The sequence below is a fragment of the Harpia harpyja genome, chromosome 6, assembly GCF_026419915.1.
Source record: "Harpia harpyja isolate bHarHar1 chromosome 6, bHarHar1 primary haplotype, whole genome shotgun sequence".
NCBI classification, from domain to species: Eukaryota; Metazoa; Chordata; class Aves; order Accipitriformes; family Accipitridae; genus Harpia; species Harpia harpyja.
Window position 1 is genome coordinate 36,025,699 of NC_068945.1, and position 27,061 is coordinate 36,052,759.

The following is a 27,061-nucleotide window of genomic DNA, read 5'->3' on the forward strand; positions in this document are numbered from 1 at the left end:
CCAAATTAAAACTTCCACTCACCTTCCCAAATCCGCCTAAAGTGGTGACTCTGGTATAGAGAGCGTGAAGATCCAGCTCCTTCCCACCCACCACGGGGATCTTCTTAAAAGGAGACCTGCCAAAGGAGATACACACAAAACACCACAACTTGTCAGCTCTGCCCCCTTTTCTCCCCTAGCTGGGGCTGCCGTGTCCTTCAGGGAAGGGGCTGGAAGTTGGATCTGGTCGGTTTAAAAGCCTCCCCCCCTCCCGTTCCATCTCCCCATTTTCCTCACCCTCTGCTGTGGTGAAACTGCCGCAGCTCGTCCAGGAAAGCGAGTCCCTTTCTCCGCTGGTCTGCGTGGTTTTTACCCGTCGAATTTGCCATTTTTGTATTAAAAAAGGTTCTCGTAAAAAAAAAATCCAATTTGAAAAAAAAAACGGCCGACAACAACAACAACAATCCCCGGCTCCTCCTTGTCTTTAAGAGACCCAGGTGCCCGTGCTCGGCCGGGGATCAGCCATGGAGAGGGGCTTGTTTAAAAAAAAGTTTAAAAGGAATAAGGGAGCCCAGAGAGTGTGGTAATTGCGAGTCCTGTCTCCACACAACACACAGGCAAAGAGACAGGGAGGGAGAGGGGCACCTCTCAGTAATTCCTCCTCCCGCTGCTGCTGCCTCTCTCAGCACCACAAACCCAACCGATCCAGCCTGCACATGAGACTCAACATGGTGCTGCTGGATCACACAATGAATTGGGTTACTGTTGTGGTGGGGTGGGGGGGGAGCCGGAGTGAGGTATTGACAGTGTGTGTGTGTGTTACAGCCGCGGCTCCATGCGATCTCCCTCTCCCTCGCTCGCTCGCTCCCTCGCTCGCTCTCTCACACACACACACTGTACAGCTACGGCAGCGGCGGCGGCGGCGGTGGCGGCGGCAGCGGGATTCACTTCTCTTCTCTCTCAGACAAAAAGATCTGAGGCCGCCGTGCTTCTGCCTGGACGAGAGCGCAACACAGCGGACCCCGGAGGCCGGTCGCGGTACTGCAGAAGGCAGCTCTAAAGGCAAAAGCCAGCACAGCCCCAGCAAGCAGTTCCTGGCGGGGAACAATAGGCTCCTCTCGCCGCTAAGGGCTCATCTGCAATGTGCCGCAAACTTCACACAAAGCCGGGCGGAAAGAGGCGAGGGAGAAGGAGAAGAGGGGAGGAAAAAAACGGCTACTACCGGTTGTTCCGGGGCTAGGGGCCGGGGAAAGGGCCTTCCCTTGCCAGCCTCGCACCGATCGGCCTCTCTCCGCTGGCTGACGGCGGGGGGGGGGGGGAGTAGGGGGGCGGGGGGGGGGGAGTAGGGGGGCGGGGGGGGAGGGGAAGGGCAGGAAAGGTGGATTTTGGAAAGCGGGGCCGAATTTTTTAATTGGACTAAACCCAACGCCCTGAGTTCAAGGGGAGAGAAAACAACAACTGAAGGGGGCACTGGTGGATTTGGACTTTTGAAAAACTTTCCGAGTCCCCCGGCCTGAGGTGTTTCCAAGGGCAGGAAGTCGCCCCGGATGGCACGGCGGGGGCGGGCGGGGGGGGGGGGCGGCGGCAGGAACCCCTCATTTCGAGGCGTGAGGTGTTTAAAACTGCCCGAAGGAGAATGCCGAGCGCTTTCCCGAGCAGGGGGTGCCCTGGAGAGGTTTGCCAGCAGGGGCCTGAGCTCTGGCTCGCTCCATAAATTTTTTTTTTTTCTTCTCTTGGAGATCCTGCGGCCTGTAACCAAAGTCCTTTAGGACTGCCGTACTCACTCTAAGCCGCCTATATATTTCCGTATATTGACGAATGGAACATACAGCATAAAATTAATGAAGGAGGAAGGTCTTGGCCCTCACCCTGGATGGGCAGTAGCCGCCCAGTGGCACTGCAGGCCCCTTTCCCCACTGCCTGCGGCGTGTACGGTGTTCGCGAGCGCTTGTCTCCTGACGTGTTTTCCACACGGGAGCCCAGGAGAAGACCTGCACGCCGACCACGGCGGGGCCCGGTGCCGCTTGGGGTAAACGGGAGCGAGGAAGGGCCCGTGTGGTGGTCGGCACCTTCCATCGAACCTTTGCTCCTCGGGTAGAGCAAGCGGTGACCCAGGTGGGCATTCATCCTTCCCTGGCAAGCAAACAGAGCCGCAGGTGAGCGCTTGCTCCAGATTAAGAGCCTCTGGAGGAACATTTGCCCCTCGCAACCAATACATTGAAATCCAAGGCCAGATCGGGCCTTTAGTTTTTTTTTTAAGCAGAACTCCTCATTAAAGTCAGTAAGGAGCTGTGTTTTAAAATCAATGGCACATTATGGCCCCAAGTGAGCACTTAAAGAGGCAAAACTATAATTCCTTTCTACTCCATGTACTAACTTACTTCAGAAAATAAAACATTTTTTTTTTACAAAGAAGATTTTTTTTTCTCCTTTTGACTTGAGTGCTGTTTCAGCTTGAATATAGCCATAGAGACAGAGATATAGTAAGATGCTTGGTAAGATTTGCCCTGGGCTCGCACTTCTTGGCGGGGGGGGGGGGTGGGGTGGAGAAATCCCTCGGTTTCAAATTAATACTCTGTATTGAAAGTCGCCCTCTCTGTGTGGATGGAGTGGCGGCGTGTGTATTTCAGTGTAAGGAATGCATAGCGCCTTACTCGCTGTAGCATTAAGAGTCGTGTCCCCGTCCCCGTCCCCTAAAATTAGACCTGCAGCAGATCCTGGTCTGCAGCTCGCGTCTGTGACACTCCTGAGTTTCTGCTATTTCAGCAACAGTATGCCCAAGACTCCCACAGCCCGGATAATACGAATGAGGGAGGTTTAAAACCGGCGATTGAGGGGCTAGATCGCTCTTCCAGACACACAGCGCTAAACCTTCCTTTCGCAGGAGGGCGGTGGTTTTTAATCATGCCTTAAAATTCCTTAAAAGCAGGGGGTCTCCCCTCCGCGAGGGGCGGTCGGCAGAGGTGAGTCACTTTCCTCGCCCGGGTGCCGTGTGGAAGGGCGAGCGGGAGGCAGAGGGGAGGATAGGCAAATTGCGTAGCAGGGCTAGGTGGGTTTCCATGCAAAGCACAGCAATTGCGCACGGTCCCTTACGTAACTGTCAGCTGGGGATTCCCTAGAGGGGGTCACTTTATTCAACCATTACACAGACCCCGGCCGCCGCTCCGGCGCGCCTGGGCCGCCGTTGCCGCCGCTACTGAGGCTGCGGCTACAGCTAGCGCGGCGGCTCCTCACAAAATGGCGGCGCCCATGGAAGCGGCAGCCCCATTTTGTGCCCAGCAGAGCCTGTCAACAAAACGCCGACTTGGCCAAGGCTGAGGAACAGAAGGCGGCGGCTCGTTCGCGTTACAGAGAGCGGAGGGAGGAGAGCGAAGGATTTCACCGCCCTCCCGCCGCCGAGAGGAGACTTTCTATCAAGTGTGCGCGTTGGGGGAGGGAGAAGAGGGAGGTGAAGGGGTACGCGAGCAGCGAGCGAGTCAGAGGCTGCGTTATCCCAGCGCGGAGCTGCCGGAGCTGCGGCGGGGCGGGGGAGGGAGGGAGGGAGGGAGGGGAAGGCGAAAGCAGGTGGCCTTGGCGCTGCCCGCGCCGGCTCCGCCGCTCGCCGGGGCCCAGCTCGCCCAGATCCGAGGGCTCCGGAGGCGGGGGGGGCTGGGGGAGAGGCCGCCGGCGGCGGCGCAGGGGCGGGCGCGGGAGCCCGGGGCTGGCCGGGCGAGAGGTGCCGCTCCCCGGTCTCGCCCTGCCGCGCAGCCCGGGCGGAGGGGACCGTGCCTGTCGGGTTCCGGCGAACCTGTAATGAATGATAGGACGACCTAGCTCCTTCTGTGGCTAACTAGGTCACCGCCAGCACTTAATTACTGTTTGTTTCATTTTAGTGCGTGCCTTATGAATAAACCGGCTATTAGGCTGATGCTTCAAGTAACACTATCCAGCACCAAGGTACAAAATGTCTGTATTGGACTCTGATCTTGTGATGCCAGCTTGAGAGTAATTGCTGTTTTACATTAACGATGTCTTTGGTTCTTATAGCTTGGTTCTTCACCTTACAGCTGAAATAGTTGGAGATCCCCTAGGAGAAGGTCGTGAAGCTGATACTAGTGTTACACCACCGGTTTTGTTGGTTTTATACTGACGGGGGCTCCCCTCTCTTTTTGAGGTAGAGAAAGGGCTTGTGAGTTAAGACTTTTTTTTTTTTTCCTGATTTATCTGTCTTAATACGCATGCATTCTAATGGTGTTAAATAAAGGTGATGACCTGTTTCTGGTGGAAGTGATAATTTTTAAATGTACCAAAATTACGTTGATGATGCTTAAGAATTCCGAAAGAATCTCTTGTTGCATATGAAAGAGTCCAAAGATTAAATGCAGGGGAAAAGGGAAAAAAAGTCTTGCTATTTAGGGGGAAAAAAAAAAATCCTTTTACTGATCTCTGTAATAGTACCTGTCAATGCAATTTGCATTTATTTAAATTGTAAAATAAAACCTGTGCTATTACAAACTGCTTATAAAAGTTACCATATACAATTAATTTTGGTGTGTAAATGTTATGTGTGGAATGAGCATTCTTGCAGACAGACAGTGCAGATCCAGTAACTGAATTGTCACTATTCAGTAGTGGTTGGGTGGTTTTGTTTTGGTTTTTTGTGTGTGTGTGTGTGTTGGCTGCTTTTTTTTAAGTATCACTGTGCTAAGTGAATCTTGTGTTTGTAATAGCTGTATCTTGTGTTGCAGTTTCAAACTTTTTTCTTGAATCTTTAATATGAAATTTGGGGCTTATTACCAATGTGCCAAACTGCTGCTATCCAGAGAGCAGGCCACAATTGCTCTTGTCAGTGTGCCACTAACTCTGCATTTGCTTTCTGGTGGGTGAAATACTCTTGCTCATTTCCATTTTCATTTCTGCTTGTGCTGCTCTTGACTTGTGGCAACATTATGTTTTGATCAGAGTAACTAACTAGTATCACTAGCTGTATGCTACTTACATTAAACTGTAAATCCTTAGAAACTCAAGTTAGTGTGTTTTATTTGTTTGTGTGTATGTGCCTGTGTGTGTATATGTGTTTTTAGAAAATGCAGCCTATTAGATGGGCTAGAGAAGACAGCCAATTCACTCTTAAGACTGCGGACAGTAGCGTATAATATACGTGCAATCTGAAAATAAACACAAGAATTACGGGATGAGCAGCATCTGGTAGAGGAGGAAGGGTCAGAAAGCCAGTGGTAGATTTTAGTGACATTCTTCTCAACCGTTTTTAATAAAAAATCTTAAAGTGTTGGAATTAACTGCATATGTTAGGCTAAAGACTTCAGTGTTTGCGTAGCTTGCGGTGACAAATGTACGCTTCAACAAGGGGCATTTACTTAGCAAGGTATTAGTCCTACCCCTTCTTACTGAATAATTTTTTTAAAATTCTTTATTATGTTTCAGTGTGCTAGTTTCTTTTAAAGATGCTGCTACGTTGTATAGATGGTAAGTGGCTAGTCTTCAGTGGTGCAGTATTAAATCATAAATTAAAGGTCTTATGCATGAAAGGAAATGCTAAACAGTACAGCAAAGGTGGGAAAGCAGATGTACAGTATTACAGGCTACTTCTGCACACTTGTACAGAATTTCCACTACAGTTAGTAGAACTTAACTACCCCAGCAGGCTTGGTTTAGATAATCTTTAAAAAAGAAAAAAAGCTTTTACATTAAAAAGAACCAACTTCTTGTTTATTTAAATGACTTATGACACTTCCCTCCTAAATCTCCTAAAGTGTTGTGTGCCTTCCTCATTTCAACTTTATTTTTATGGTATTGCTACTTAGGAAATAAGACAGAAGGAAAAATGAGCTACATAAATGCTTTTGTACATACTCAAGTAAATTGGTTAAACACTTTTAAAAATGTCACCTGTAATTATTGTAATTTTCCAATACTTGCTGTTCTTCACAAAGGTCCACCTTTCGGAATCAAGTTTATGATCATCTAATCTCTAAATTAAAAGCACTTCAAAGTTGAGGGTTTCTCAGTTGTGCAATGAAGTATGAAACATGAAGCAGGAAAACCCTAAATGCAACTGAAGAAGAAGTAAAAATAAATATGTAAGTGCACTCCCACTTGATTTCAAAACTGCAGTGCTTTTGAAATCTTAATTCTTGTGTAGGTCCTGACTTACGTGTTCTGAACACTTGGGGTTGGCAACACTTGGACAGTAAGTTTAGAGAGATTATCAAATTCATATCTTTTTCTTACAGGCGAAAAATATTTGCTGCGTTTCTTAAGTTATCATACCTGTAAGGCAGATGCAGGTCTTAATGGCAGAAAATGTTTTGAGGTTCTAACAAGCATTGGTCTGCAGCACAGAAGTCACGAATGTCCTGACAGCAAACCTGTGCAAGTTTTTTAAAAAGGAAAAAAAACCCCCATATTTGCACTTAGTAAATTACCCGTTTCAAGCATTACTTTGTGATTATCTCTGTGTTTGTGTGATCTGGTGGATGGCACACTTCCTCTGCCACTATAGCTGTACATGTTCCCTGAAATAGCACTAGTGTGATTCATGTTTCTGGTTGGATGTGTGAAAGTTTGATTGAGATGCAAAACTGAGAGAATTCTTCTGAATGTTAAAAAGGAACCACGCTCAGAAATACAGAAACGATCAGGTTAAATTTGGTTCAAACTTTAAGGGTTTTTGTAGAGTAAGAATGATGGTATCACACACGGGTGGGGAAGGTCTAGTTAACTTAAATCAAAACCAAACCTAGTAGCTTCATAGTGTTTGTTAGAAGTCTAAGTGGCAAAATGCTACTAGTAGAGTTCTCAGTATTGCAGATTTGCCAGCAATATTTGCTTGTCACGTAGCACTGTCTCATCTTTATATTTTTATCAATTCGAATGGCAGTCAACAGTAGCTAAAAATACGTAGAAATTTCTCTGAGTAAGCGGTTGCCTTAGTTAACTTTTATATAGGCGTAAATGAAAAGGGAAGTAGTTTGGGCAACTGTGAATGTGTGGACAGACAATACATGTGACAATTTGTGCATTTCAATATAATACATGCTGCAAAAACTTTTCTGAAAACTTAAGTAGTGAATGAAGGAAATACTGATTAAATAACATCTAAACTAACTAATATGTTGAAATTGCCCAAGCAAATCAAGTACTGAAAAGCAGTGAAAACACACAAATACCCACAGATCCACTTTTGAAAGGAGAAAATCTGTTGTTGTTTAATTATGATTCTCAGTCTGTCTGTTGGTGATCTACTTAATACGCATTTGGTCTTACAGACTGCTGATAGATGAGCAGCATTGCATTGAATGCTGTTGTGTTGCCCAGATAAGAGGAAGTATGTCTATTTTCAGAGTAACTGAAAGGAAAAAAAATCTCAAACTTAACTGTGTTGGTCAAATGCTGATGGGACACCTAATGTGAAAATTGCACTTAAACCATCCAGACTTAAACTGTTTAACTACAGTAGCGCCTAACATAACTGAAAAAAGCTAGTGAGAAACAGTTTTTGAGGTTGTTTACATATAAAGGGCTATCAAATGTAGTCAAGTATCAGTTCCTGTTGCTTGTAGTAACATGATAGCTTTTGAAGCTCTTAGGGGAATCCATGACTCTCTTAATCTTCAGATATTATAAAAATGTTTATGAGTCTGAGCTGCTACTATTTCTGAATTTTGAACCTTAACATGAGATCTGTCTTACCCAGAGTCTTGTTGCAAATGGAGGATAACCGAAGTTAGGAAAAAGTAGAAGAAATAGAGTGTATATATGTTCCTGTATCTTCCATCAGTTCTTGATCTTGGGCCTTCCAGCGCTGCAGGGATCACTGTGTTTAAGAGCAGCTGATGCACAGAGCTGGGGCAGTGTGGTTCTGAGCCAAGATGTACCTAATACTGTTTAGAAAAGAGTGAGCATAGTCCCCTAACCCCTTACCAAGAGGCAAAAGTACAGTCTCTGGATATTTGGGGTAGCAGTGTTAAAACGCGTTACGCAAACTAGTCTACTTAGCCTTGTCCTTATCTAGCTTGTGTGCAGAGTGGGGAAACTGCAGGCCAGGGAAAGGTCTCTTCCCTCTATGAGACTCCCTTGCATGTGTTGGAGGACAGTACAGAAGCTGGAAGAATTCTTGCAGTCCTGCTGCAGAAGAAAAAAGGGAGATTAGAGAAAATGCGGGCTCAAGCAAGGGAGTGAGGAAAACCTGGTGATTTTGGGTGGGCCAACCCCTGCTCTAGGGGGCTTGCAGCAGTGTCACAGGTGACTTCTGCTAAAGATACGTATCTCCTCAGATGCAATTACTGTACAGTTTGTTTCCATCTTTTGCTGATTCAGGAATATTTAGTACTGCAGCTATTCGCACTTGATTTGTAATCTTAAGACTTGCTTTCTTGTTGTAAGTATTTTATTTCAGTTTCTTGATCACAAACTTCCAGTGACTTAAGTCACATGCTGCACCGGGTGCTGCTTGTAGTCAGTTCCCCAGCATAAATAGCAGTGCCCTGAGCTTACAGTACGGTCTCTCGGAATGAAACTTCTTCCTGTCTCATTTCATCCTTCATCAAGTTACTCTAGTGTTGGTTTACAAAGTCAAAATAGATTATTTTTTTTTAATGCTACAAGTTTAGCTCGATTTATAAGGCAATAAAAGTAAAGCAAGCCAGTCTGTGAATGAAACCCTTAGAATATTGTGTTTGATCTGTTACCTCTATTTTAATAAGTCTGGGCTCATTCTTCAGTTTGCTTTAGGAAAATGAAATAATGTCATAGTTTTTCCTTCGAGAGGTTGCCAAGCTATTACATAGCCCCCATGGCGTTCCTTTGGAATTAGTTGTGCTTAGCACTTAGGAAAATGGAGTTGTGTGTCCTTAATCCAGGTGTTTGTGTCATGTTTGCAGTACTATACAGAAATGATAGTACCTATTTGATAGTGCAAGTTTCCCCATGTTGTTTAAGCACTGTGCTAAAGAATCCTCTCCTTTTGCCAAAATATGCTAATTTAGCTTTCAAAGATGTTTTTAAATGATCTTTTTTTAAAGTTTGGGTAACTAGCTGCGGCCAAGTTCATACCAGGATCAATTTACTTATTTATAGAAGAAAATACATAGACATTCGCTTTATTGTTTTTTTTCATCTGCCAAAGAGTTCTTGACTTTAAACAAAAGTCTAATAGTTTCTGTCTGCAACTGAACATTAAAATTATGTATAATTACATACAAACATTAACATACAAACATATAAAAATTAAGGTTGAAAAAGTCAGTGCTCATTGAGTTTTCCATCTGCGTGACACCATGCATGTGTATTATGATAGTCCTTAATTATATGATCACTTTTTTTAATGCATGATCCTTACGTTTGAGATTGATACTGCTCACTGAATTAAAAAAAAACCCCAGAGGTTATGCCTCTGTATCTGCATGATGTTTAAATGTTTATCTGAATACAGATATTTTTTTTTCCCCTTCCATTTTCTTACAGGCTTTTCTAGAGTTATGATTACTAATGAGTTCCCAAAATTCCGAGCTAGTAGCATTATCATCACTGTAATGCTGGGAAAGCTAAGTCACAGAGGAATTCAATACAAGAATGGCTGCTAATTTGGGGTGTTCTTCATTTAATCAAAGCACAGTTTCAATGGATATAATTTACAGGTTATTTGAGAGTAGAGGTAGCTCAGCAGTAGGAGTGCTAGCCATAACTTTAGAGCTACATTAAATTCAGCCATAGGCTTTTTTGTGAACTTGAGCGTACGTGCTGTGGTCCTATCTGCATTATTAGGGCTTTCGTAGTGCAAGATTATTGTGATACTCTGTTCTTGCAAACGTTTGCAGTGCTGAGAAGCTGCAGTGAAGAAGGCTGTACACATATGGTGGATACCACTTGGTATTTCTGCATTTATTTTCCAGAGGGTCGAATTTGGAACTCAGAAAATGCAAAGCGCTTCGTTAGAGACCACCAGTGCCCTGTGAGAAACTCGCTGCTGTGTGTAAATCCCCGATAAAGACAGAAATAGAAATGGGATGCACCCAACAGGATGCATTTGCTGTAGCCTCCCAACATCACCCATCCCTCCCCTTGCCCCCGAGGCTTGCTGCTGGCTCTTTGCACTGGCCTGGGTGCCAGAAGAGGGAGCACGGAGCCCAGCGGAGCCCCAGCCTTAACTGCAGTCCCCGCTGCTGCCTCAGGTAGGAGTAACTCTGCTAGGACCAACCTGCAGCATTGCGGAGGCCATGGAATTTTCAGAAAACCCAGCTCCTAGCTCTTAATGCTTTTTTTTTTTTTTTGGTAATTACTTTTTGCTGTGCGTGTGCAGCTTGAGATTCAAAAGCTGATTGCTTCATCATGATGTTCAATAGGAAAACTGCCCAAAAGGCATATCCCTCATTCAAAGTCTACTCTCCCACTAAATTTCAAATTCTCTCTTCAAAGTAAAGGCCTTTTCAAGTACATTAAGAGGGCTTTTTCTGTACTTGAGTAAAAATGGGAGTTTTTTTCTCCCCCAGGTTCACAGTTACATTCTTGTTGAAAATTTCTTTTGCAAACATCAGCTGGAGGCAGACACCTGGCCTGGAAAACTTAATCCCAAGTAGTTTTAAGTTTGGAAAAAAAAGCACATCTTCAGTTGTTTCTTCTTAGAAGGTGTCTTGGAACCTGAAGTCCTATCAAAATTCAGTCCAGAAAACGTATCCTAGTAGCTATTTGGCTGTATTTGCATTTAGAGTCACTATATGCAATGTGATGGCAGAATATCTGTACACTAGGCTCAAATACAGGAAGTCAGCTATCTTGTAATATGCTTAGCTCATTCTAATATAATGCTAATTACTCAGAACAACACTGCCCAATACAGAGTCAGTATATGAAGGGAAGGTAGCAAGTCCTGTACTTGTAATCCAAGTAGTAAAATATATTCCTTAGAGTGGTGATTTTGGTGCTGGCTTCCTCAAATGGGCTTGGGGCTCTGAGTAGCTGGAGCAGTTGTGTTGCGTTAGGTACATTAACTGAGCCTTCAGTAGTATCTGAACTGTATCCTTTTGCTAGGCAGAGCTGTGATCACCGCATTCAGTCCTAACTGTTGTTAGAGGATCACAGTCCAAGACTGGAAGAGTTTCATCAACTAGCTGGATGTCCTGGGAGAATTCCCAAAGGTTTACTTAGTTTGCTAATCTCTGCTCAAGGGGTTCTGGTGGCTTCCCTGCTAACAAAGGCTTAGCCTAGTAAGTACTGCCTGCTATTTTTTTTTTTTTTTCTTATTTGTTTAATTTTTAAGAAGGGACTGTCTAATGAATAGTGAGCTAGTGAGCATAATGTTAAGAGCTTTTTTATCCTCATTGTGGTACTACTGGCTTCAGTTAGGTGTGAGAATGATAGAAGAGCTCTACACAGCTGTTTGCTTTATTTGTCCTTACTCTGTCCCCATCCCATTCTCACACAAAATGTTTGGGACATGTCTTGTAGCAATATAATTAGAACACAGAGAGCTACTCCATGGTCACATGCCTCTTATTTGAGGCAGGGGGAAAAACACAAAAAAACCTCCAAAACAAAACAAACCCGATGGCTGAGGGAGAGGGAAGGCTTTCCAGTTCCTTTTATATGATCTTCATAAGCATGGTTACTGTAGAATTGAGAGTTTTATGGCTTGAAGTTAATAATACTGTTCTGTAAAAAAAAAAATTCTTCATTAAATACTCCACTAGGTGTTTGAATGTTATACTGAACATTTGCTATAGTGAAGGGTCACCAAAAGTCTGCTTTTTGGTGCTCTTCTGGTCCCAGGGAAGATGCAGAAAGGAAAAGTTGGGTTTTGTTTGTTCTTGCTGGTTTCAATGGCAAGTTGCAGTTCCTAGGTATAGAAGTCAGTGAAGCTGACGTCTTCTGTGTGCCTGCAAGTGGTTCAGTGCCAGCTGGAGAGAAACAGGCACTTTTTGAACAAATCATTGAAGCAGCTTCAGTATTCTTTAACATCTTTTCATAGAAATGGAGGGGATGTGATGTTTGCAAATTTTTGAAGGAAAAATGGGCAGGATTTTAGATGGCCTTTTAGGTAGTCCGACAGATCTTCCCCTGCCTTGGTAGATGACAAAACTCCACCACAAATGATACGCTGTGCAGTCACTGGCCTTCTGCAAAGCTGTCATGCACGCTTCAAGACCACAGCTCTCTGGGTGTCTTGGAAATGGGTTGTCCTGCCTGATGAAGGAGTTTCCCTTAAGTTTCCCCTTTGTCCAGTGCCACAGCAGAGTACTGCTCGCTGGATGTTGGGAACAAATTAAAAAATTAGCAAAAGCAAAGCCACCGATCACCAAACATATTTTGGGTTAATTTGTTACTGCCTTGGTAAAGCTTGCTGATCTTAAATAGGGAGTAGCAATAAATACTAAAACCCGCAGCTTTGTAAATGCAAATGAAGTTATGGGAAGTTTAACATTTGGAAAGGAAGTAGTAGTAAATAGGAGGAGCCTGGGTGTGGCAGGAGGAGACACCGCTGCAGGCCAGCTATCTAGGGTGGCACATTTTGAGCGTAAACTATCAAATGCAGCACTGTACCAGCCTCGCCGAGTGTGCCGTTCTTTGTGCTGGTGCCCTCCACGTATCAGGCAGAGAACAGGAGCTCTGCAAGTCTCAGCTCCTGTAGCTTCTTCCAGGACCTGAGCTCAAATACCTAAAACGGGTTTGCATCTACGTGTAAGTCTGTTGGAACTGGAGTCCAGGAGTTGAGTGGCGTTCCGCAGAGAATGTTGGATCATCTCTCAAAACCAGAGTCCTAGTATTCTGTATAATGTCTTACCGATGATAAAAGTAGTCAGGACTTAAGTACTGATAAATAGTTCTCTTTATCATGCTTCGCTCATGTCAAAATTAATTGGGCAAAGCTTCTGCCAATTCACTACTCAAAGACAGTAAGTAAAGATACTTGCAAAGAAACTCACCAGTTGAGTTCATATTGTGCAGCAGTGTTGCCAATTAATTTTTAGTAAGGGTTTGCTATTTTAAAATGCTTCATATGTATCTTGATCTCTAAAAAATGACTTTTCAGCATTTTTGTAGAGGTGGAAGAAAGAAGTAGATTGTTAATATGAAAATACAATCTTTTGTCTGAATATACGATACAAGTTACCTTTTGGATGTATATACATTTGTAGTGTTTGATCCCAGAATTTAGCCGTCCTAAGCAGTCTTCCTCATACTCCGTGATGCACCACTTAGACAAGAAATAAGGGTGTGTGGAGAGGAGATGGGAGAATTGCAAGCAGCTGATACTTGCCTCCTTCCTTTGCACATCAGTCACTTCTTAAAGTACACTGCAATTTCAGGACAACTTAGCAGTGGTTTGCACGTTGTTATATTGTTTTAAAAACATTTTATACTTTGCAGTGGTTATTTAACTTACAGACGAACAATAAAGTTTTGTTGTTTGAACTCCTGCCTGCCTAATTGTAATGAAAGGAGAAGTACAAGCTATGCAAACAGATTTTATTGAAGTATAAAAACAGAGCCAGCAATTTACACAATCTACAGAAATGACATGTCATTACTACAAACTAGCTACTACAGGAAGTAGCTCTTGAATTGTGTGCCAGATTATGTATTAACTTAAGACTCTGCTTACCCCAACACATAAAATTAATTGGGGATAAAATATTCCATGCAATTTAAGAGCCCCTTAAACCTTTGGGGAAGAAAAATCTAACAGACAACTCCTAGCTCTCTTACTGGACAAGTTTTGATGTAAAAGCTCAAATCTCCTCAAAATATGGAATATAACTTAGGAGGCAGTTGTTTCATGGGATCACCTCTGAGTCGTGAACATGTGCATGCACAGTATCTGTATCTCCTCTTGACCAATGTGAGTCTCATGGTGCTGTTTCCTTCTAGAAACAACTGAGATTTGGGGCAAATCCCTGATACTGAAAACCTGCAGGTAAATAATTTACATAATGATATCACTAGTAGCTCATGAATTGGTAGCAGTCTGACTAGCAAGTTTCTGAATGGCAGTAATAGCTTCATCCTGCAGCAGAGCAGCTTTTTATAGTTACGCACTAAATACTCAAACTGATGGCAAGTTCTGGAACCACTGCTAGTGGTTAGGTGACAGCAAGTTGTTCCACCATTGGTTTAAGATACCTTAAGCTGGTGCTGCTTCCAAACAGAAGCGTATCATCCACCTTCATCCTCTCCTTCCTTCCTCTTGGCATTAGCATTCACACAGCTGTACTGCAACCTAGATAAAGATTAATTCAGCTGAAAATTTACAGGACAAAAAAGTTACCTTTTAAAAGGACTTGTTGTCTAAGAAGATTCACTGCATGAAGGGTAGTGTCAGTGCAAGACAAGGTGGAAATAAGCATCAGGGAAAGGCAGGGCTGCCTCTTCCTCTATTCCACCTTCAAAGGCTCCGGCATCCACACTATTCAGATACCAACAGCAGGACAAAGCACTGTCCCTCTTGCTCACACTGATGAGGGAGTCGAAGAAACCTGAAGTCAAGGCAGTTAGTTGCTGCTACGAGTTCCTTGCTGCTGTTTAAAAGCAAGATGAAGTGGCGGGTCTTCTGATAAATATTTCTTCTAGTTTGCTTAGCCCAGTTGCCACAGGCGTTTTGAAAGGCATGCACCTGGCTGAATAGTTAATTGTGCTCTTTATTTCTTTTTCAGGGCAGGTTGGGTACAACTGTCATCTTGTGGTATTTACAAGAAAACAGAAAACTAACTTTCATTTTACATGCAGCATGTCCATGTGTTATGGACACAGACGATACAGAAGTTAGTTAAAAAAAGCATTTGGGCTGATAACGACCCTGTTATATTTTTCTTCTGTTGCCTGCTTTCAGCCTGTGTGCCCCAAAACATTGCACTGCATCCAAAGACCTAAAATTTGGAGTCTGCAGGCCTTGGGGATGGAGGGAAGTTGAGCCTAAACATCCATAAAGAGCCATGTTTGCTGGATATTTTCAAGACTGAGATTTGGAAATAAGTTTCTCTCTTTCACTTAGGAAGAATCTAAGATACAACTTTTTGGACCATGGCACATCTACATTTAGATTTTCTATACCTATATACTTCTTTTCCCCTTTATTTTTCTGTGGGCAGATTTTAAGATAAATGCATACATGAAATAAATTGCACATCTAAAGTAGTGGAAACATGGGATATTGCTGGGATGGCTATGGTCCCTGCATGTCTTCATATAGATGAGAGAGACAGAGGACACATACCACGGCCTTGATTTTGGTAAGATTCATGTTTTCAGTCGACATTAAAACTGAACGCTGAAGTGCTGAAGCTCTGCCCTGTCTCCTCTTGAATCTCCAAACTGCTGCCCTCCTGTAGACCCATTGGTTTTAATTTGTGGTAAATCTCATCTGTTTTAGTCTTCTTTCCAGCTTCCACTTCCTCTACCTCCTCTCTGCAACCCTTTGGCACTGGTGCTACAGCACATCAGTCTGGAGATTCATGACTCCCCCATAAGTACAGAGGGAAGAATGAAATTGCAATTAATCCCAAATTATAATGTGATGTTATGAACAGTAAAGTTAAGCAACTGAAAAATAAGTACAGACTTCTAACTGTCGATTTTCAATTGGATACCCTCCTGTTTCCCGTGTCAATCACATCAAACCTATGCTATGCTTTAGAGAAACAAGGGGAGAGGTAGCTCTTCTAACAGCTCACAGTGGAAGTTTCACCCCTCCAGTAATGGAAAAGGATTGGGCTGGAGCCCAGAATAATGCAGCATCATCAGCCTCACCACCTCCTCTGTCTTACTTCAGCAACTAGGGGCTTGGCTTCTGCAGAATAACCCAATGGCTCATCATGTATTACAGTCCCAGTACGGGTATGACCCTTGATTTCTTGAAAGCCTTGGAAGGCTCCAGAAGGACAAGTCAAATGCCTCTGCACGTGAAGTAAGAAGAAATGTCATGCAGTTTAGACTTTGGGACAGGCTAAGAGTAGTCAAGATTAAGTAAATGCGTGTTCTTGAGTATAAAACCTTTTTTCTCACAATAAGACATTATAAGAAGTAATCTATATTTATTATGTGAGCTAAAGCAGAAGATATGGAGAGTCAGGAATGGAAATGAAGAAACAAGATAACTTATTTATCCCTCTTTTTAAAAGGAAAAATCTCAGATTTTAGCTACAAAGTCCATACTCTTCCAGCCCAGCTATTGTACTTCTCATGCAACTGAGAAACGCTATATAAAACACTTGGTGTTATGATAGAATTTTCTCTTTCACTAAACTGCAGTTTCCTTCCAAACCAGGTCCTGGTTCAGCATTTCATGTAAAAACAAGGGAGCCAGGTGCTTCACAATTGCTGTGACTGAACTGGGAGGGCAGCATCACATTTTTCTGTTAAATGTAGCCATTGATGCCTCACATGCAGTTAACATCCATTAAAGTTTTTAATTTCACTTAAAATGCTGAAAATCCTTTTAATTTACTTATCTTTTCTCCAAATAGCTTCTTGAAGTTTTATCTGTTTATAATGCTAGAAAAAATTCAGAAACAGCTAATTATTAAACGTGGAGACATTGTTATATTAAACATGATTCTTTAACTGACGCCAAACTCTGTTTTTACACGTATTGTATTTTCCTATTTCAAGTGAACTTACCTATAATCTAAAAACATGTCTTAACTTTATATTTGTGAAATCTTGAATAACATCATGGGATTATTCATGTATAAAGTTGTGCATGCACAAGGAGCTTGGCTTAAGAATGCAAACACCTCCTGGTAGAGACTCTATTTGTTATCTGTGGGACCTACGATTCCCAATAAAATGTGACATACTGATGGGGGAATCTAAGTGCTACCACAGTAAAAAAAAAAAAAAAAAAAATTGAGGTTAGGGAAAAAATGAAGTTTGAAGGAAATTATAGCACCTAGACTGAAAGCGGTTAACATGGTTTAAGAGAAAAATCGGAATTTTAAATGGCCCATCTCATAAACCTGGCTGTGTTTTTCAGTGGCAGAGGGCCATACACAGCCTGTATTCCAGCTTCTTGCTACAAAGCCCAAATTTGGTATCCTTTAACATTCACTGTACAATACTTGTTGATGAAAAGAACAAAGGGAACACTCTGCACTTGAAAAGCAACCCAGCTTCCAAAGGAATGGGATTTCCAGTCTGAAGGAAAAGGAAAATCTGAGCCCTGATGAAAAAAATTATCATCTGGGCTGCACAGTATCCAGCTTGTAGGTAAAGAACTTTGAACATACTGTCCTGCCCCAAATATTCATGAAGCTTGACTGTGATGCTTGAAAAGCTGTCTAATAGTCAATTGGCAGTAGAATCTGCAATTTTAAGTTAAATGTCTAACCTGCCTTGTGCAGAGGGACAGGATAATTGCCCCGGAACAGGAACTGCAAAACTCAGGAGTGAGTGGGACCAGGCAGTCTAGTGAAAAAATCTTGCACAAAAGAGGGTCTTGGAGCTTTTTCAAGCAGAGGTGCTGCTGTCTGCAGGTGCCTATTTTACTTGGGATTTATAGCCTACAATGCTACCCTGATTGGTGTTTATGTCCTTTCATTTAAAATACGATGAGGAATCCTCTTCAGGAGGAAGAGTTGTCATGCTCCTGCTTCAAATACATTAGCTGGGAAGTTACAGCCTTCACTGAAGAAAAGCCGGGTTCTATTTTAAAGTGATAGCCCACATCTGTATTCGCCTTGTAGGATGTATGCAGGACCTATTACTCAAGCTCAGAGACTTTTTTCCCCTTTTGTGTAGGATATGAGGCTGGGAGTGCCCCACACAAGTTTCTCTCAGGGACAGTGCTGAGGTGGAGTGGCCTGCTACAGTGAATTTCAGACAGGGCGTGAGTTGTTTTCTGTTTATTAGACACTCAAGATGTGTATGTGCCTCTACAAGTCTTCTCCAAACACTACTTTTCACTCAGCGTGACTTATAAAGGCTGGATCCTGTCATCTCCTGTGCAAACCAGGAGCCTTAACTGCCTTAGAAGGTGATGTATTTCTGATAAACATTCAATCCATCATTATTTTAGAACAAGAAGAGATCAGGAGCTTGAACAGCAGAATTACAGACTCGGAAGGTTATGAAGACATCATTAAATTCAGAAGTCTATGGCCACATTAAATAGGCAGGAGCTGTGAACTGGCAAAAGCCTCCATTACTGAATCAATATGAGGCCATTCTCCTAAGAAGTCCTCCCTCAAGGAAACAGCTCTAGCCCTCACTATATCAAGACTTCTTGGGCACATGAGATTAGCCAGGAAGCTCGTTGGCAAGTGAAATATGGCAACAGGGAGTCATCTCCAGCACTGTTTCACCTGGTAAAAGCCTACATGAAGTGACTGCAAGCATGCTACCTTTCTCATCTTGGGCACGGATGGGTCTTGGAATACTATGCGTTCCTTGGACACTGGTGAGTGGATAGGACTCAACATGGATAGGACTGCTCTGGTCATCTCCATAGCTAGCACCAACAATCTGAGAATGTCCCCTTAGTCTCCTTGTCCACCGTTAGAGGCGATGAAGGTAGCACCTGTCACAGCAGGCCTTGGCACCACAACGTTTCTAACCGCTTCACACTTGTATCGCATTTCTCCTCAGGATATGTTATAAGCCCTTTGCATCAGGGCCACAGTATTCCTCAGCGGTACAGCTGTGTTCAAGGAGCCTTCTCCCTGAGATTCCCTGTGGCAGGTGATAAGGATATTCAGATCTTGAAGGCCAAGTGAGGTTTCTGCTGTCAAGACAGTGAAAGTGCAACTCCTTATTCTAGGGAACACCAGGTTCCATACACGTCAGCACTTGAGGCATGGTTTAAGTGCAAAAAATCCAATGACAATTTCTTGACACAGGTGACTGGTGAGTCAGCGAGGGGAGGTGCTGTGCTGGACCTGTTACTCATGAACAAACTGGCTGGGGGTGTGGAGGTGGAGGGCAGCTTTGGCTGCAACCCTGAGATTGTATAGCTAAAAATCCTGAGATAAATGAGTAAAACAAATAGTAAAATTGCCAGCCTTGACTTCCCGAGAGCAAACTTCAGCTTGTTTGGGGTCTGCTGGGCAGGATCACATGGGAGACAATTAGCTGCTCCTGGGACACCTAGTTGATCTTCAAGAACAGTCTCCTCAAAACACAGAATTGGTCCATTCCAAATCACAGAAAGTTGAGCAAACGTGGTACAAGGCCAGTATGGGTGAGCAGGACACTCTTGACTGACCTCAAAGTATGCAGAAGGTAGAAACAGGTCCAGGACTACCTGGATGGAATATAGAGACATTGCCCAAGTCTGCAGGTGGGGAATTAGGAAAGCCAAAACTCAGCTGGTGTTGTAACGGCAAGGGATTTGAAGGGCAACAAAAAGGGCTTTAATAATTATATTGGCAACAAAAAGGCAGCCTATGGGAAATGTGGGCCGGGTACTCTATGTGGCAGGGGGACCTACTGACAAAAGGCATGGAAGAAGGTGAGGTGTTCAATGCCTATTCTGCTTTTTATTGTTTTGTTTTGCTTTTTTATTGGTAAGATTTACCCTCAGTCCTGAGACTAATAGCAGAGTCTGAGGGAGTGAAGCAGTAGCCACAGTGGAGAAAGACCGAGCCCTTAAGCCAATTGGATGTACACAAACCCAGATGGGATGCATCCGAGGGTGCTGAGGATATCATTGTGAGTCTGCTGCCTATCAACTTTGACAGGTTATGGTGATTGTGGAGGTCCCTGATGGACAGATGAAAAAGGCAAATGTCATGCCCATCTTCAAGAAGGTTGAGAAAGAGGATCCAGGGAACTACAAGCCAAGCAGTCTAACCTCAGTCTCCTGGAAGATTTTTCCTCCTGGAAACCATTTCTGAGCTTATGAAGTGCAAGAAGGTGATTAGAAATAGGATGAGTTCACCAAGGACAAACTGCCTCTGATCAACCTGGTTGGTTGATCATGGTCAGATGACTGGTTCCGTGGACAAGGGAAGAGTAGTGAATATCGTTTACCTTGACTTCAGCAAAGCCTTTCCCAAGGTCTTTTATAGTATCCTACCAGTCAAAATAGTGGGATATGGTCAGGATAAGCAGATGATAAGGTGGATGGAAAACTGGCTGAACTGCCAGGCTAAACAGGTTGTGATTGGCAGTACAAAGTCCATCTGTCAGCTGGTTGCTAGTGGCAATCCCCCTCCGGGACAGATTCTGGGGCCGGTGTGGTTTGGTGTCTTCGATGTTAATGATCTGGACTATGGGAGACAGTGCACTATCAGCAAATTTATGGATGATACCAGCCTGCAGCGGAGCAGTTGATACGCTGGAGGGCAGGGCTGTTATTCGGAGGGACCAGGACAGGCTGGAGGAATGAGTTGCCAGGAGCCTCACCAAGCTCAGCAAAGACAAGTGAGAAGTCCTGGGTTGGGCATGGAATAACCCCCTGCACTTGCACATGCTGGAGGTCAACTGCCTAGAGAGCAGCTCTGCAGAAAGGGACCTGGGGTCCTGGTGGGCACATTGAGCATGAGTTGGCAGCTGGGGCAAACAAGGTCAACCTCATCTTGGATTATATTAGCAAGATGTAACCAGCAGGTCCAGGGAAGTAATTATTCCTCTCTATTTGGCACTTGTGAGACTGCTTCTGGAGTACTGTTTCTGGCTGCCCAGCACAAGACATTGACATACTGTTACGAATGCAGTGGAGTGTCACTAAAATCACACAGGCTGGAGTACAAGCATATGAGGAGAGCGCAGTGGAGCGAAGATAAAGAAGAGATGCAGACTCTTCTTGGAGCTGTATGGTGGTAGGGGAAGAGCTAATGGACCCAAGTTGCAATACAGGGAATCCTGCACGTAAGGAAAAATATTTTCACTGTTAGGATGGTCAAATGCTGGAACGGGTTTTCAATAGATATTATGGAATCTCAGTCCTTGGAGATATTCAAAACCTGACTGAACAACCTGCTTTAGTTGGAGCTGCTTTCAGTGAGGAGTTGGACTAGCTGACCGTCAGGGATCACTTCCAACCTGTCCATCAGAGGGGCGAGACAGAGACCGGCGGATGGCAAGAGTTTGCCACTGCAGATCTGCTAGAACCCTTATTGCCCTCAGAGAGCTCGCGTGTCAAAGGTGAGGTACCTACACATTTCAACACCGAAAGCTGAGTTTTGATTTTGAGGACTGCAACTTTCAGTGTAGAATCCTAAAATCTGTCTGAATCTCTTTTTGAATCTGGCTCTTAATACTAAACTTTGAAAAGCACTGATCTATTTTCAAAGAGTGCATGCCTCTCTACTGAAGACATGAAAGACCTAAGAGGATGATTAATCAGGATTGCTTTGAGGGACATTTTCCTTCCCATTGTCCTAAGATGAGATTGGGAGATAGTAGAAAGTGGCAGATGTTTTGGAGTGGCCCTGTTGTTTTCAGGACTGTAAATTGTTGTTTTCCTTTGTGGGTTTCTTATCTGCTTAATGCATACTTGTCTGTAGATAGCTAGTGTACAAGACTGCAATTCGGACCTTTTTGGAGTTAGGTCATAGTTGTCTTCTAACTGGTGTTAATTCCCATTTCCAAAGATTCTGCTTAATTTCATCATTAACAAAACTATATGAGAATGTGATGTTGCTGCACTCACAGTGTTGTGCACAGTGTATGTGGAGCTATGCATTACAAGAAGAATTGTATAAAATGAAAAGCTGACTTACAGTAGTATCTTTCTGTTAAAAAGTATGCACATTCTAAATGTAGTGCTTGGAAAAAAATGTCATCTATCTCTTTATGACTGTGATCAAATTCTATACATTTTATAAGACACAGTATGGACCTACTTTATGTCTCACTAAAAATTTAATATACGTGATACATACTTTAATGGAATATATGACTTTTCCTTCTCCCGGTGTAATCACTCACAGTTTTGCAAAATTGATAGGGATCACTGATTTGACAGCAGCTTCCACAGGTATAGGTAACAGGACAAATACAAGGGAGTGGATAATCACAACCCTTATCTTAAAGAAAAACATCCGGCATTTTTTTAACCTTTGATAACTAGAAAGTATTACTTGTATTTTGTCTTAAATCTAGCATTTCATCATTAGTTTGAAAATGCCTCTCTCTGTGTGAAAAATAGTTAGAATATAAACCCCTTTCTCCTTTCCTCAGTAGTATGTTAACAAATCCACACACTGGCTTATATTTTATTAGAAATATAGGGAAGGGGAAAATGGGGTTTGCCAAATGGGGAAAGAGAAAAATATTTATCAGCTTTCAACACTTGGATTAAATTATATCATAGTCTGTAAGAAAAATTATGTGGCTGTTCAGTTTTGTTTTAGGAGAGGTTCTATGATCCAAAACCTGTAACATATTCAGCGCATGTAATAAAAGCGTCACTCACTTGCTGGTCACAAGAATATGCTTCTACAAAAGAAGTTGTAACTAATGAGTCTCTTTCCCCTCAGTTAAGAAAATAATTTCTATTTAAATAGCTTTGAAATTTCAATATCTGCATTTTTTATAAGTGATAGTTTAAAGCCTATGATATAATCTGAAAACTATCAAACCTATAATCTTCCTAATGTGCCGGGACTTTGATTACATAAAAATACTTTGTTGGTTCATGGTGAATATTCATAAATGGTATCTATATGGTATATATATGCACAATATAAAACATCATTGTCAAAAAAATAGCTCTATACTTACAGAAGATTTTGAAAACCCAGATCATTCCTTTCTACCTCTTTTTTTTTTTTTTTTTTTTTTTTAAATTTTTAATTAATGCCTGTTTGGGGCATATTATCTCAGTATTATTTCTGCTGTGGTGATGTCTCTGTAGGATCATCAATAGTTCCTCTACAATGAGAACTGGAAGATAGTCTATATTAGCTACTAGTTTACTTGATCATGTCCTGGAATATCCCTAGCCTTCAGTCAAACTCATTGAATTTCTCTCCTGTTTTAGAGTGGGTAGAGGCAGCTGATAGCCCTGGAGTCATAGTCAATGGGGATCTAGTAAAAACAGTCAATATTGTCCAGAAAGTGAGTCAACTCATTTTAAAGCAGGCATCTACTTTTAGTCAGATGAATCACTCTCTAGACTCCATTGATGTAGATATGTCAAGCTGAATGAGATGGATCCCACCCTTACATTCCCTAGATCTTTCTGCTCACTTGTTTGAGAGTGAATTAAAGCACTTACTTAAAAAAGAAGTTTGTAGCGCAGTTTGCATTGCAGTTGCAATTGTGGCAACTGCTGTCTCAGCCTCACTGAGTTAGCTTTAAGTCAGCAGCTTGGCATTGCCAGCTGCATACATGGACTCTACTATACCTGAAGTCTTCACGGTCCATATGTGAGTCGCTGGTGCATTCAGCATTTAAATGCAGTAAGTTCCTTCGGTGTTCTTACTAAAAACGGACTTTAATAAGAGCCATATTTAAACTTTAGAAAGCTTGCTTTTTAAGTAGCTCCAGAACTTTTAAATTAAGTTGGCTGACAGATTCTAAAAAACCTTCCAAGTGTTCTAAGAACTGTAGCAAATCCGTATGAGATGGTACAGATTCTGACTGAACATCATTATATAATGCATGCTAAATTCTGTCTGTGAATTTGTTTACTGGCATGTGAATGGAGAAACAGCCTCATCTTCTCGTTCTGGACCTCCTGCCACTATGCCCCTTCTCAGGAATAGAAACATGGAAAGATTGAGTCGAAGCTGTGAATATGCTTTAAGTAAAAGAGAGAGGAAAGATAAGTTTGATGGATCAACATGTACAGCAAAGGGGGAAGTGACCCTGAACTTCTAAGCCCTTTGGCTTAGTCTATGTTGTTTTCTCCAAACACTGTGCCCTTTTTTATCCCTGTCCCCCACCTCAGCTGGGTTGTTTGTCTAATGCCTGATTCCATGTTTTCCCTAGCAGGTTGCTGGCAGGTAGGGGAAAATGGTGAAAAAGTGGATGGCCCAGAGCAGTTTGTAGGTCCTTATAGCAACCACCAGCGCCATGTTTCATCACAGATGGGATAGCCCGTAAAGGCTTTACCTTGCAGATTGGAAATGTGCCCTGAGCATGCAGAGGAGGTATGAGCAGCTATCCTCCACTGACTCTTGTTTGCTTTGCATGAATGAAGAATAGAGGAAGCAATTAGCAGGGGCATGAAATTTAAGGAATTGGTATTCTGTATTTTGTTTGTTAATCATCTCTGAAGTAGCATGATATCTGGATGGGAACTACTCTTTCTTCCTGAGTTGAGTCAAGGGGCAGGTCATGATAGGGATGCTTCCACCCCCACTTACTCCAAGGCTGAAATCCTTGAGACGGGTTATTTGTTCCTCTGCTCTACATCCCTCTGCGTAATTCTGGATGCCCTTTGCCTGGAGGAAGTCACAGCCCAGCTCAAGGTGCAGAGGCTTCCTTAGCAGTGTGGGAGGAAAAGAGGGAGTGGATTTCACAGAAACCTCTGATCAGGAAGCTGCCCGAGCAAGCCGGTGGGGAATGGCTGCATTCCAGGGGAGTTTCCTAATTGCTGTGCCACTGGGGCATGCTGGGGAGCATATCCTGGCCAGTGCCAAACACTCTTGTCTTCAGCTGCCTTTGCCCAAGCACTTGACCGAGGGGTTGTGCTTGAAGGCTGTTTCCCCATTCGGCCCCGCGGGTGAGGCAAGGAGGGAGCTTCCCATTGTGGGAATCTCATTCAGGCTTAAGGGGTGAGCTGGCAGGTCTCAAGCGCTGTCAAAATAATAAGACTAGGATTCCTTGCCTTATGGCAAAAGTTTAGGTTCATAGGGACGTAGGTATTCCAGTACCAACAGGTGCCTCACTGGAGATGGTGAAGCTCTGCAGTGCCTTTGAACCTTCCAAGAACTGGTACCAAATAACAAAAATGTCTGGTATCTCTGCATTGTGCCCAAAATAACAGGCTAAAGCAGGTTTTACGCTTTCAGAGATATTTTTTCACTCTGTGAATTCAATAATCTGGTTTTGCACCTGTAAGAAGTCAATGTGCTAGTTGCCTCTTCCCTGGCCTTTAACTAATTGCAATTTGAAAAATACTGTTGTACAATGTCCTTAACTGGACATTGTTGTACAATGATGTCCTGGACTTTATAGTAAGTAAACATTACATCCTGTTTACATGGCGACATCTGGCAAAACAGAAATATTGATGATTTGTCCCACATTTTATTTAGTTGTATTATATGCACTCAATATATTTAAGGATTATTTCATTAAAACTATTTGTTTCTGTGATTTAAAAAAACTTCACGGGTTCTTTGTCCACAATCATGTCTACTTTAGAAATTTGTCCCATTCCCAGAAATAGATTTGAAAGCTAGAAAAAAGTGGCAGGGAATGCAAGTTTGCATCTTCTTTGCTGATTGTCTGTCTATATCTTTATGGAATTAATTTTATGAAGGCAGGAGCTTGCTTACACCAAGTAAATAATTTTATGGGTAGAAGAGAACTGTTATATACATAGAAAAAAAGGCATGTAAAGTGCCAGTGTTTGAAAAGTAAAGTCAAATTCGAATAGGAGAGGTGTCATAAATTTTAAATAGTCTAACTACCAATAGTACATCCATCTTCAAATCAAGATGTCAAACATAAATTATCACAGGTATTGCTGAAAGAGAGACTGTGGTGTTCGTTAGACGTAAGACCAAAGTACATACCCTAGCAGCTTCTTCTTCCTCTAGAAACTTTGACTATATGCCCAACCAAGACCTATTAAAAGGAGAAAATTCTTGTAGCAAACAAGCTCTGCCTTGCTGTGCAGTATGTGGAGACACCACACTTCTGCTAGCTGGACCTGATGGAATAGCTGGTAACAGCAGGCTACTGTTCTCACATGGCCAGCTTCAATTTTGGTGAGACACATGCATTTTCTGACAATGGATAAATCTTGGGTCTGAGACGCCTTTTCTATTTTTTCCACTAACTGTGTATTCATCTGCCCCAACCTTCCCAACTTTTGCCAGTCTGCTCTCATACCTGTCCCTCTCCCTGTGTCCTGTTCCCACTTTCCTCAATTAGCCAATCTTAATTTAGTTTATCAGGTTGTTCATCTGGGCACTAATCTCTTTGTTTAGTAAAACCTTGTCCTAGTAGCTCAAGGCTCCAGTCTTCTTGCCAATCACTTCCAGTTCCTCCGGTAACATCCCGGCTCTTATCTCTGTTCTTACCTAGCCATACCAAGCTGATTTTCTCTTTGCTCCCTATCCTATTGCTCTCTTTCCGCCTGCTCCATACTCCAGACTGTCTCAGCAGTCTTGTCTCCGGTCTTGGCCCAACTTACTTGTGAGGTCAGTCACTGCTTGTTCTGTAGAAAATCTCTTCATGAGATTTTATGCCTCTCCCATTTTGTCTCCTCTCCCCTACCCTTCACTGATCACGTTATGTACTCCACTTTAAGTGTCTAACGCTGCTAAAGAAAGAAAGGGAGGCCATGTTAAGTACCTAATGTTGAATAGTTGATGGTAGAAATAGCCTCCAAGGTTCCTCTATAATCACTAGAAAAAAAAGTAGACTCCTTTGAAGAGGTGGTTGATAATAACAAAAACAGCTGCTTGAAGTAGACAGTGTGAATACCCCTTAGTATCCCAGAGTACTATATCTAGAGTAACTATAAGCAAATATGACACTTCCTCAATAGACTGAGGCAGCTTCTTAAGGCTGGTGTACTGCTGAAGTTTTATGGCATTGTTTTCTGAAATCTCCAGTATTCAACTTAGCCTGAAATACTGAATGCATTGACAAATAGTGATTGTATAAAATGTTGTCTGCTAGAGAAGTTTTTCAAATTAATGCAAATATAAATACCTCTACCCTCTTACTTATTTATGACCAAAAGCCTGGAGTCACAATCATAACTCTTTGCAGTGGAATTGGTATCGTCATTGGTGACATAAGTAGTAGTCCTCCAGGAATGAATAAACAGACTGACCTTGTGTCTCACTTAATGAATATCCTACGTAATCCTTGAGTGACTCCACCTAAATACAATGGCATTTAGTTCTAGAATCACTGTGAGAATGACATAAATGACAGTGTGTTGAATGTCGGGATCCTGCTCTCAAAAGCATGGATCTTTTTCTCTTGGGAAAAGAGTAGAGCAGTTAAATGAGGGAGGACA

General features: G+C 42.8%; 1 protein-coding gene and 1 long non-coding RNA gene across 9 annotated transcripts in view; one reads left to right on the forward strand and one right to left on the reverse strand.

Moving 5' to 3' along the window:
• Nucleotides 1-1,276, reverse strand: part of ARID2 (AT-rich interaction domain 2) — a 107,664-nt gene extending 106,388 nt beyond the window's left edge. Inside the window, exons 1-2 of the mRNA XM_052788983.1 lie at nt 277-1,276; nt 23-116 (exon numbers count right to left, since the gene is read on the reverse strand). Coding sequence (XP_052644943.1) covers nt 23-116; nt 277-368 — 186 coding nt within the window. The 5' untranslated portion in view covers nt 369-1,276. The remainder of the gene's footprint in view (nt 1-22; nt 117-276) is intronic.
• A 1,759-nt stretch (nt 1,277-3,035) lies between these two features.
• On the forward strand, nt 3,036-23,130 carry LOC128143184 (uncharacterized). 8 transcript variants are annotated; one of them, XR_008235668.1, is made up of 8 exons: nt 3,036-3,398; nt 3,852-3,915; nt 4,006-4,837; nt 5,913-6,059; nt 11,008-11,183; nt 13,846-13,891; nt 14,628-15,203; nt 17,987-23,130. It is a non-coding gene; the product is annotated as an uncharacterized LOC128143184 (long non-coding RNA). The 8 variants fall into 8 exon arrangements; XR_008235669.1 differs by lacking the exon at nt 17,987-23,130 and adding an exon at nt 17,710-17,949; XR_008235667.1 differs by lacking the exon at nt 17,987-23,130 and adding an exon at nt 9,873-10,151 and having other exon boundaries at nt 14,628-16,683.
• The last annotated feature ends 3,931 nt before the right edge of the window (nt 23,131-27,061 follow it).